Genomic DNA, 12,419 nt, shown 5'->3' with positions numbered 1-12,419 from the left:
CCAATTGTCTCTGTAGGGCGAATGGTGTGACATGTAGTAATGGTTCTACGGTCTCTCCTCTCCCATCGATGCAAGATCTTCTCCTCACCAGGCTTATCCTACATCTTAATGGCAAGAATCACATAAAGGAAGGCAGATACAGCCATCCTCATGCAGTCATGTGCCTTGGGGCTGCTTGTCATCCCCCAGTCCTTCCCAGAGTCTACCTTTTCACACGTAGGCAGAGTCACTGGACTGAGTCCTGCCAAAATTGGGAACACTGACCCGGGGCAGGTCCTTGTTACGGATCTCATAGACTGACTTCCTCTTGGCCTGGGCCCCTCGCACTGCCAGCTTGATCTTGCGCCATCCCAGGTGGTTGAGTTCAGCCAGGTTGAGCACAACACAGATGCCACTCACAGCAAACATGAACACTAGAAAGACAGTCTTCTCAGTGGGCCGGGACACGTAGCACTCCACTTCCTTGATGCAGGGGTAGCGGTCACACTCGTACAACCCTGGGACACTGAAGCCATAGAGAAAGTATTGGCCCACCAGAAACCCAATCTCCAGGGCATTTCGGAATACCACTTGGATAATATAGAAGCGGGAGATGCCCTCCTGCCTTCGGAGCTTGGATCGCGATGCAGTGCGCAGCCCTGACGGATGTGGGGTCAGGTCCTTGACCTCCAGACAATCTGGCTCTGTCTCCTTGCTGGTGCTCTCTGTGTTCTGCAGCACCCCATTGACAATGGCATTCTGCAACTTCTTGTCTTCTCGTTTGCCCCCACCACTACCTCCAGCCCCAGTTCCTCCAGGACCTCCCATGGACTCAGGGGGGTCTCTGTCCAGGGCTAGGAAGACAGTAGAGTAGCGGCGTTCTCGCTGTTTGGCGGACTGGTGCACAGAGTAGGTGATGAAGCAGAGACTGGGGGTGCAAACCATAATGATCTGGAAGACCCAGTATCGTATGTGGGAGATGGGGAAGGCGCGGTCATAGCAGGCCTGGTTACAGCCGGGCTGCAAGGTGTTGCACACAAACATCGTCTGCTCATCATCGTACACCGTCTCGCCCACAATGGCCACAATGAGGATCCTGAAGATCACCACCACAGTCAACAGGATCCTGAGCAGGGAAGAGGGAGGGAGAAAGGTTCTCATGGGCTGAGTCACTGGCTTAGGAGACCCTGGCTCCTCCCCTCCCTGCCGGAGCATGTACAGGGTCCTCTGACTCCAGAGCTGTCCACCCCTGTGGGGAACTGGATCCGGAAAGCCCTTTTGTCTCTTCCCCTCCTGAATGCTGGTAGACTGGGAACACTCCATATTACACGGATCCCAGGTACACGTCTCCATACACGGGACATGGTGTGTACACAACAGAGAGATTTCATCTATGTGGAATGTACAGAGGCACAAATACACCTTCATTGCAGTTGTGGCAAATGCACACGGAAGGTCTGTACAGAGTGTGCATGTGTCCAGACCTACGTGCAGTGTGTGCAGAGCCACTCCACGTGTATACTCGGTTTATTTTCAACATGAACATTGAACTTAATGCTTTATATAATGTAGAGATCTAAGCTTTTACATGTGTGCATGTGTCAATAGGGTGTGTGAGTTCCTGAAATTGTAAGTTTTAACGCCCAATTCAGTTTAGCTTAATAAACATCTACTGGGAAGAGATACAGCTGCTCAGAAGAACGAATCCATCTTCCCACTTGCCCGTCTCTGTCCCAATACAATTCTTCCTTGTAGATTCTATTCAGGGAACCGGATGGAGATTGGCTCAGACTCTGGAGAGCGGGGGACCAAGGCTGAGACAGCAACTCATTCTGATGAGGGAAGAGTGAACCCCGGTGGTAATTCATAGGGAAGGGATGCGGGAGCTGATCAGGAGTAGCTGGACGAGGGGGGCCATCTCGGGGCGTCGGGTGATCCCTCAACGCCGGGAACACGGGCAGGCGCATGGACCAAGGGCGATAGGGAGGGTGCAGAGGATGAGCAGGGGGCTGTGGGGTTTGATCTAGGACATGAGAAGAGACTCCCCCAGGGGCGCCCGACGGGACCCGCTGAAGGCCGGCTCAGCGCCTTACCTCCCGATCATTGTGGAGTGCTGCTGCACCGCGGCTTCCAGCAGCCTCTCCAAGATGGTCCATTCCCCCATCGCTGCGCATCCGGAGGCAGCAGACAAAGACTGGGCAGCACCGGGCACGTTCCCGCTCCTGGCCCCTCCCCGGGCCGCACCTCCGGACTGGGAGCGAATTGCCCCCCAATTAAAGAATCAAACAAATTTAAAAAAAATCCCCTTTCCCTTTTACTGTACTTAAAAGAGGGAAATGGGGAAAGAAATCCAAGTGCGTCCCGACAAATAAGGCAGATGGCGCGGTTCAGAGAGCCGGCACGAATCTAGGGCGCCGTCCGGGGTCGGGTCTCGATCCCGCGGATGCCCGGGCGGGAGGAGGGGAGGGGCTGGCAGTCTGCAGGTCCGCAAGCTCTCGCCCGCCCGAGAGAGGTCTCTCTGCACCGCTCGCCGCTGAGAGGTGGGAGCCGGGGGAGGGTCCGGGGCTGCAGCCCCCGCGCCTGGCGCTTGAGTGGGCACCGGGCAGTCGCGCGCTGCCGCCTGCGAGGCCGGGGCGGAGCGCGCAGAGCGGGCTGCTGGGCTCAGAAATCCGAGGCCGCCGCCTCTAATCCGCCCTTAAGTAGTCTCCGTCTGCGTCACGCCAGGTCCGCGGAGGGGAGCCGAGCGCAGTGTGCGACTGTCGCTGCGCGCCGGAGCCCGAGGGGCAGGGAAAGCGCGCGGGGGGAGAGAGGGCAAGAGACCCGGGGGCCCTGCGGGGAGTGGGGCGACTTCGAGAGGAAGGACTGCAGCGCCCCTCAGGGCTTCTCGCGGCGCCCAGGTAACCTCACCTGACCGCCAGCCCCCAGCAAGAGGAGGGGGAGCCGGGAGCAGACGCGTGGGTGAATGGGGAGGGGTTTCAGTAGGTAGTTTATCTTTTCTCGCACATCCCTCGCCTTTCATATATTGCCTTTGCAACTAAAATTCCCTCTCTAAATGGAGATGCTGGAGGGGTGGGGGTGGAAGTGGAGGATGACAAGTGAGGCGCTTTTAAATCTTCCGTGGAGAGGACCATCAGTCTAGGAGCGAGCCTGCGGCTCGGTGCCTCCGTGCATCTGATGCTGGAGCGAGAATGACTTGATGAGAGTCCATTTAGGTTGAAACGTAAAAGTAGGTGTGAAGGTGCCTCTGAGAATGGGGATCCAAACACAAACGGGGATCCAAACACAAACGGGGACCAAACAGGTGCCCAGCTGCGAGCCAGTGCGGTCGTTGTGGTTAAAGGTCTCGCTTCTCCCAGGGCAAACCAAGGCACCCTGCTTTTCTTTCTTTCTTTTCTTCTTTTTTTTTTCTTTTAACCAGTGTGGGTTGAAGGGGTCTTCCTCGTAAACTCTGGCCTACTCTGAATTTAAGGAGACCCAGTATTCTGCTGGCAGAAATAAAACCCCTCACCAACCTCACCCACCCCCGCTTTCCTTATCCGGTCTTGGCTTTCTCCTCTCAACCAGCAGATCCTGGCTTCAGTTTTTTAATTTTCATGTTGTTGTCAGTTCTGTCTAGAGCAACTGCTTAATTGGTTGTTGAAAACTGAAACAATCACAGCAGGCTGCTAACTAGCTCGGGGGTCAGTATTAAGAAACACAATAGTCAGGACCAGTTTCGTAGAATTGTACCAAAAGCACAAGGGGTAAGTAGTTGTAACCCTTTTAAAAATACAACTGGGAAAGGGTTGGTAACTCATCCTAGGGTATGGTGCTATCCCAGTTATCCACGGGAACCATAGCACATAGTATATCACATAAGCCGTACCATGATGACCCTTCAGTTCCTGAGCGATCAAGGTGGTTGGGTAGCTGGTAGCCAGGGCCTGGGAAGAAGGGTGCAGGGGGTGGGCATGAGTCCATTCATCACGCACTTCTGCATACACTGAAGTTCAAAGGCACACCCTGGCTTCAGAGGTATCAGTGGGAACTCCTCTATGCTGGACTGACCCATTTACCCCAAGGAAGCGGCTTTTCACTGCACAGGAGTAAAGAGTCACACCAAACTGGAGACTGGTACAGGGTGCAAGCTTAGGCAGGCTTGTCTTGTCACCTGCTGGGCAGGGAGGAGGTGTGAGTGGGGGATGGGTAGGTATTTTATTATTCAACTGGCCACTAGATGGAATGGTGATCCCCAACTCTGACTTGTTATGTTTTCACAAGCTTCTCTCCTGCTGCCTTCGGCCCTGGCTCCCTGTATTCCCACGTTTTCTGGCAGACACTTTCCAAGTAAAGGATCTCAGATAAGGAGTGAATGGGGCAAGAAAGGCCCAAGGGAAACCTGCTCCATCGCTTTAAACGTCCCCAAACAGGCTTCACAACTCACAACTATTATGTTGTACACTCTTGGTTCTCCCAAACAGCGTGGTGATCCTAAGGACATAAGTCACAGGAAATACATTTTAAATGTTCTCACTATGCAGTTTTCCAGCACTAGGCACAGTGGGCCCTGTGGCAAAATTGTTAAGAGGTTGGCAGGTCGAATTCACCAACTGCTCCTTGGAAATCCTATGGGGCAGTTTTACTCTGAACTATTGGAAACCCTGGTGGTGTAGTGGTTAAGTGCTACAGCTGCTAACCAAAGGGTCGGCAGTTCAAATCTGCCAGGCGCTCCTTGGAAACTCTACCGGACAGTTTTACTTTGTCTTATAGGGTCACTATGAGTTGGAATCAAATCAACGCCACTGGGTTTCTTTTTATAGGGTGGCTATTTTCAGAATTGACCTGAAGACAACAGGTTTTTGGTTTTTGAAGGCTATGACTGAGTTGTTGGTCATTTATTGTTTTGAAATATACTTTAATGTACTGTATAGATTCAACATATGAACACATATTTGTATATCATATAGATATGTAAACACACAAAAACATCTATACATGGAGCCTATGTTTTAAAAGACTCAAATCTATTACACTGTTGTTGTTAGCTGTCTTCGATTAGGCCCCTGACTCATGACGAGCCCATGCATAACAGAAAGATACACTACCCAGTCCTGCGCCATCCCCGTGATCAGTTACAGATCAGATCATTGTGATCCACTGGCTGATGTTTGGAAGTAGATTGCCAGGCCTTTCATCCTAGTCCATCTTAGACTGGAAGCTCTGCTGAAACCTGTTCAGCATCGTAGCAACACGCAAGCCTCCGCTGACTGATGGGTGGTAGGTGCACTTGAAGTGCATTGGCTAAGAATCGAACCCAGATCTCCTGCGTGGAAGGCAAGAATTCTACCACTGAACCACCAGTGCCCTTGCTATTACACTAAGTAACCTGTTTTTAAATAAAAACCGTATTCTCACCATTATACATTGAAAACAATTAACTATTTTAATTTTAAAAAATTATTTATAAGCTGTTGTACACTTACTTTGTTGTGCTTCCTTTTTTTGAGCCCAATCAACTCCGCTTTCAATTAATAATTGTCTTGACTGTGCTGCTTTAAATGTTAGAAGGGTCTGGGTAAATCTGGGCATCTCTGAGTTTCCTCAGGGCATTGTCTCACCCCGCTAGACCCTGTCGCCATTCCCCTCTGGAAGAAGATCCCCATTTAAGTCAACTTGGAAGTTTTTTTCTTTTTAGCTCTTCTTAAAAACCCATTCGACTCTATTGAAATAATGGGTTTGGATGAAAAACAATGGAGCTTTTATAGCATATGCATAGAAATCGCTTTAGTGTACATCAGACCGTCCAGGGATACTCATTCAGAATGCTGATGCTGCGACCTCACCCCAATCCTGCTCAATTCAAATCTACGAGAGTGAGGTCCAGATACCTGCTGTCTTAATTTCTTAGTGCTACTGTAACAGACATACCACAAGTGGATGGCTTTTAAAGAACAGAAATATCTTTTCTCACAGTTTAGGAAGCTAGGAGGAGGAATTCAGGACACTGGCTCTAGGGGAAGTCTCTCCCTCTGTCCGCCTTGGGGGAAGATCCTTGTCTCAGCTTTTGTAACCCCGGTGTTCCTGGGTTCCTTGGCCATCCTCACGTGTGCTTCTGTCTTCCCCAATTTGTGTTCCCTTGTTTCTGTGCTAATCTGCTTTTTATATCTCAAAAGACATTAGGTTTAAAACATACCTATACTGTTAGGGTCTCATTAACATAACAAAGAAAACCCTACTCCCAAATGGGATTATATCCACAGGGATAGATAGGGGTTAGGATCCCAACACATATTTCGGGGGACATAATTCAGTACATAACCATTTGCATTTTAAGTAAGTTCTCCCCAGTAGCTCTGGTAACAATATTTGAGAGGTTTATTTCCATGAATCTTAGAGGAGGAAGGGCTCCTAAACATCAGGGAATCCCAGCCCTTCTTTTCACAGATGTTGGAACTGACCCAAAGGGATTAAGTGGCTTGCCTAAAGTTAGACAGGTAAAAAAAAAAAAAAAAACAGTAGCTAAGGAAAAAGCCATGATAAAAGTGGTGTTTAAGAGTCCTGGGAAAGAGAACCAAAATAATTTTAAAGGAAGGAAAATGTGATCCTTGAGGAAGAAAAGGCAATGAAGGTGGCTTGGATCATGAGGACACAGCATCCTGGAAGCAGCTTATTGTAATACCTGGACTTCCGGCTTTGCAAATCCGTGTTTTACCAAACAGCGATTTCCTGTCATGGAACAGGGAAATGTTCTCCACCTCTGGTGGGGAGAGCTGTAGAGGTACACGGCATGTGGCTGAATAGTCTAACACAGGGAGGAAAGGTAGAGTTACTAACAATGACCCAATTTACTACGTAAGTATATCTGGATTTACCCTGATTCTCATATGTCCCTTGGAACTTCATTCTCTTCTCAGCCAGATTCCCAGGTGAGCCTGTCAGCGTTGCAGTTTGAACTGTTTGGTAAATGAAACCTCACAGGGGCTTCACATAAGGTATAAGAATGAAAGTTAATCTGCTGATCTCACCCCTAACCAAATATCCGAACCAGCTGGTGACCCGTGTGTGTCAGAGAAAAATTGTGCCCCTCCACAGGGTTTTCAGTAGGGGATTTTTTAAAGTAGATTGCCAGGCCTTTCTCCTTCTTCTTTTTTATTAAAAAAAAAAGTGTTTTTATTCTCAGCCTCAACCTGTGTTGTTAGATGCCGTCAAGTTGGCTCTGACTAATATCGACCTTACTTATAACGCAACAGTGCCAGGTCCTCAGCCACGCTCAAAATCGTTGCTATGTTTGAGCCCATTGTGGCAGCCACTGTGTCAACCTACTGCTTCTTTTTTTTTTAATTAATTTTTATTTTGCTTTAAGTGAAAGTTTACAAATCAGGTCAGTCTCTCATATAAAAATTTACATACACCTTGCTGTATACTCCTAATTGCTCTCCCTCTAATGAAATACCACAGTTCTTTCTTCCACTTTCTCTCCTTGTGTCCATTCGGGTAGCTTCTGGCCCCCTCTGCCCTCTCATCTCCCCTCCAGACAGGAGATGTCAACGTAGTATCACGTGTCTACTTGAGCCAAGAAGCTTGTTCTTCACCAGTTTCATTGTCCATCCCATATTCCAGTCCAATCCCTGTCTAAAGAGTTGGCTTTGGAAATGGTTCCTGTCTTGGGCTAACAGAAGGTCTGAGGACCGTGGCCTCCGGGGTCCTTCTAGTCCCAGTCTAACCATTAAGTCTGCTCTTTTTATGAGAATTTGCGGGGTCTACATCCCACTGCTCTTCTGCTCCCTCAGGGGCTCTCTATTGTGTTCCCTGTCAGGGCAGTCATCGGTTGTGGCCGGGCACCGTCTGGTCTCAGACTGACGTAGTCTCTGGTTTATGTGGTCCTTTCTGTCTCTTCGAATCCGCCAGGCGCTCATAGGAAACTCTATGGAGCAGTTCTACTCTGTCCTATAGGGTCGCTGTGAGTCAGAATCGACTCGAGGGCACTGGGTTCTGTCTCTTAGGCTCATAATTACCTTGTGTCTTTGGTGTTCTTCATTCTTCCTTGCTCCAGGTGGGTTGAGACCTGTTCATGCATCTGAGATAGCTGCTTGTTAGCCGTTTAAGACCTCAGATGCCACTCGCCAAAGTGGGATGCAAAATGTTTTCTTAATAGACTTTATTATGCCAGTTGGCTTAGATGTCCCCTGAAACCATGGTCCTCAAACCCCCGCCCCAGCTACACTGGCCTTTGAAGCATTCCGTTTATTCAGGAAACTTCTTTGCTTTTGATTTAGTCCAGTTGTGTTGACCTCACCTGTATTGTGTGTTGTCTTTCCCATCACCTAAAGTAGTTCCTATCTACTATTTAATTAGCGAATACCCTTCTCCCTTCCTCCCTCCCTCCCCCGTCTGGTAACCATCAAAGAGTATTTTCTTCTTTGTTTAAACTATTTCTCCAGTTCTTATCATAGTCAGGCCTTTCTTCTGAGGTGCCTCTGGATAGACTCAAGCTGCCAACCAATCAGTTTGTAGCTAAGCATGTTAACTGTTTCTACCACCCAGGGACTCTGACCTTTCCTCCACTAGATGATACATTCTTGTGGAGCAGAGGGCGCGCTTTAGACATCATAGTGTTTTCCAAAGTCCTTTAGCATGTGGTAACACAAAGATTTTTGGAGGAAGAGGATAGCTACTCTGGCTCTCAAGCCCCCTTAATCTGGAAGAGCTGCACATTCCCTGAGTAGAGGTGGGTCTTGGCTTTCTTCCTTGACCATGAGTAACGCTGAAGTCAGAGAGGTTCCCTTTGCCAAGAGAAAGTACTTGCGTACTTGGGCAGCCTGGAGCCCTCAACAGAAAGCTTTCCTACTGGCCTCCTGCCCTCACTTCCATGCTGTTCTCACTCACTGTGGACCCAACACCTGCTGAACTACCCCAGGGATGCCACTGAGCATGCAGGGCTTGGGCTGAGGCATCAGAAAGGCCACCTTGGGAAGCTGATCACAGCCCTACTTGCATCTGCCTCAGGCAGCGCCAGCATCTGTAGCCTCCTGGGATTTGTGAGGCTTGGGAGGGAGTGAATTCCTTTTGGGATTGGTCTCTGCATTAAAGTCCTCCACATTTCATTCACAAACAGCTAGGATTAACGGAGCTTTACCTCTCCCAGTGGCCTACATACATCTGTTTCCTAATGAAGCCACCAAATTGTCTTCCGAAAGGGCAAACCGAACCTGTCTTGTGAGGTTTAGAAGAGCGTAAGTGGCAGGTTAAACCCACTCCAGAGAGCTGCACAGAAGTGATTTCTGTCTTTTTTCTGTTGTGTCTCCTTACCTGTGTTTTAAACCCCAGCTCAAATGTTTAGGGAAACACTTTTGTTTTTGCTATTCAGACAATATCTATAGAATTATATTTCCTAAAGCAGTAAAGCTACCCAACTCACTAATTGTAAATAGCTCTAAATATGGCGGCCTTCTGAAGGCCTAAGATTTCCCAGAGCCTGTAGCTTTCAAAAATCTGCAATCTCAGGGACCCAAATGCCAAGTCATGTCTTAGCCCCAAGAGTGTATCCAAATGGTGGGGAAATCTAACATTTTCTGCCCCTAGTCCTCTGAATAAAAGATTGTGCCCCTTTAAGAACAATCATATGTACAAATTCTTCATTCTCCACCCACCCCGTATACACCTACGTGTAGTAATAGCTCAGGGATTAACGTAATATGACATTGTGACCAAAGCAGAGGTGTGAAATCACAGCAAATAAACTAACAGTCTATTAAGAATCAAATCAGCCTTGCTGACACAGAATCCTTCACTTTGATGTCAAGTCGTGATTCCGTTCACAACGGGAGCTTCCCAGGGGGGCTCATTAAACCTGCATGCAGAGATTTCTTTTAAGTCAACTCTATTCAAAAGCCATTCAGCTACAGTGCAGAAGAAAGCCTGCCTGGGGTCTGGGCAGCTGCCTCATCCACCGTCTTGTTGGGCTCCCATTGTCACCATCCAGCCCAGAGTCCCAGCCACAATTTCTGCCCTACAGGATACAGCTGGGGCTCCTGCCGAGTTCGCTTCCAGTCTGCATAATAGAAATGAGGAACTTGCAGGACCTGCTCTCCACTGAAGTGTTAAGCTGGAAAGGTAGATGTGATTTCCCATTGCGCCCTTCCGGCACTCCTTCCAGGTCAGAGAGTGCTGCTCAAAGTTGCAGCATCCGCCAGCTTCCACTCAGTACTTCACATCTACAGCCAAGACAGTGATGCAGAATTGGTATCTGTCCCCAAAGGAACTTTTCCTAAGGCCTGGAGCTTATTTTCAAGGCCCTTCCTTGCTCTCCTCATCATATATGGATTCCCCTGGCTGCCTGATTTCTTTACCTCCTGAAATTTAGTCAATTTCTGTTTTTGCTAGGACTCTGGGGCTCAGGCTTTACTTAGCCCATTGGCATTTTTCAGTTCTTATCAACCTCCCTGCCTTCCAGTCAGTCTTGGGCACCGAGGTCCCAGCCTGCTATGGAGAGCCTCTCATTTCTGGAGCTGGAGGTAAGGCTGCAAAAGGGCTACATCTCACTTGTCATTCACCACATGGCCATCTCCCTTGAAAACCAGGTAAGGGTTTGTCAAGAACACAAACTCCAACTTGCCCATTTAATCCGTTTCTCTGTCTTCTTTAACCTTCAGATCCCTCACACTGAATTTCTTTTTGGTATACACCCATCATTCCACCTTGACTGCAGACTGCCCTCAACCAAATCTCCCATACCTGGAACCCACCTGGAATTCACACCGCATTGACCTTTGTGCCTCCCACCATCGTACGCCACCTACTTTCCCGTCCTCCCTCCACCACCGTAAAGGAAAGTAATCCGATAAACCAACACACACCAGGGTGTTAATAACTGATAACCACTTCATGTATTATCCCTCTCAGAGGAATTATCCTCATTTAAGTTGCAAAGCTTTCATTCAAAGAAATGAAATTTTCTGGATAGTTTTCCACGTACTGTACAGATGGAAAGAATAGCTACTTTGGGCCAAGGGATGCTCTGAGCCCTCCCAAATCACGCCACATAGGCTCTTGCTTCTTTTATTGATCTATAAAGTGGTCCTACTGTGGAAACACAGGAATTACATTAACAGGAGGGTTCTTCAAATTTACTGCACCTTAGAGTCACCCGGGGAGCTTTGGAAAACTCTAATGCCAAGGCTATCCCCCAGACCAATTAAATTAGCCTTTCTGAGGATGAGACCCACTCATTGGTATTTAAAAAAAAAAAAAACTCTCCAGGTGATTCCAATGTGTAGTCAAGTTTGAACACTAGTGTGTTCATACACACTATCAACTATTTAGGAACATCAGGGCCCTGGTAAAGCAGGCTTTCTCCTGGTACTGGGAATGCTGCTTCTGGATATAAAGCCAGAATTTCATTCTGAAAATGTGTTCCTGTGGTTCTGTAAGTACTTAGGATAATCCACCCAGGCTAAGTAGTTAGTTGCTAAACTGCAAACACCCATCTCATTTCATCTCAGTTCACTCATGGCCATCTGGTCCTCTGTATTCCCATTACAGGGCCATGTGTGTATTAATGAAATGATTGCATCCGATTACATCTTCTGTTCAGAGCACAAGAAGAACAGCCCGTGAATTTTGTTCCCCAGCATCACTGCTTCTGTCATGATGTCAATGATTAAGTTAGTCTTTCTATTTCACGCAGAGGTGGATGGTGTTCCCTTAAGGTCAGGGTATACATCAAATGTGCTAATGCTCACAATGTAATTTCAATTATGCTGCCAGATCACTCCAATATAAATATTTCAGTCAAAAGCATAGAATTTCTTACATCAAATACTTGTTAGTGGCCTCCATTTTAAAATCTGTCCCATGTAATTTATACTAGTAAGGAAGTTGTGACAATTGATATTCAAGAGGGATCACCTAATAGCTGAACTAGTTACTCGTTCCTCTAATTTCTCTAAGCTTCATCTCTGTGGTAAATCGGAGGGTAAAAAAGGCACTAGTTAAAAACCAGTTGCCATCAAGTCGATTCTGACTCATAGTGACTTCATGTATTGCAGAATAGAACTGCGTTCTATAGGGTTTTCACAGTTGTGACCTTTGGAAACAGATTGCCAGGCCTTTCTTCCAATATGCCTCTGAGCGGATTTGAACTGCCAACCTTTCAGGTAGTAGCCAGGTGAAATTGGGATATAGCAGTAAGAAAAATAACATGACCCCTGACTTCATAGAGTTTAAAATCTAGTAAGAGAAAAAAAACAAAAGTTTTTTTTTTTTTTAGTAAGAGAGACATATACTAATTAATCAAATGATAACAAATAATTTTAAAATGATGATAAAACCCAAACCCACAGCTGTCAAGTCGATTCCTACTCATAGCAACCCTATAGGACAGAGTAGAACTGCCCCACAGGGTTTCCAAGGAGCACCTGGGGCATTTGAACTGCCAACCTTTTGGTTAGCAGCCCTAACTG

At 47.6% G+C, this 12,419-nt stretch overlaps 1 protein-coding gene across 1 annotated transcript; it reads right to left on the bottom strand.

The window, feature by feature from the left end:
* Nucleotides 1–210: 210 nt before the first annotated feature.
* On the bottom strand, nt 211–2,143 carry GJD2 (gap junction protein delta 2). The gene is made up of 2 exons (XM_049898866.1): nt 2,073–2,143; nt 211–1,105 (listed from the first exon to the last, which is right to left on the bottom strand). The coding sequence occupies exons 1-2, from the start codon at nt 2,141–2,143 to the stop codon at nt 211–213; spliced, it is 966 nt and encodes a 321-aa protein (XP_049754823.1).
* Nucleotides 2,144–12,419: the final 10,276 nt, after the last annotated feature.

The sequence above is a fragment of the Elephas maximus genome, chromosome 10, assembly GCF_024166365.1.
Source record: "Elephas maximus indicus isolate mEleMax1 chromosome 10, mEleMax1 primary haplotype, whole genome shotgun sequence".
NCBI classification, from domain to species: Eukaryota; Metazoa; Chordata; class Mammalia; order Proboscidea; family Elephantidae; genus Elephas; species Elephas maximus.
Note: the sequence above shows the minus strand (reverse complement) of the source record. Positions and strands in the feature narration are given on the sequence as shown.

Bases quoted from the DNA above. Each gene is read 5' to 3' on its own strand.
- GJD2 (XM_049898866.1), bottom strand. From the start codon at position 2,143: ATGGGGGAATGGACCATCTTGGAGAGGCTGCTGGAAGCCGCGGTGCAG. The intron at 1,106-2,072 runs GTAAGGCGCTGA...TTCCCTGCTCAG, and splicing joins CACTCCACAATGATCGGGAG to GATCCTGTTGACTGTGGTGG.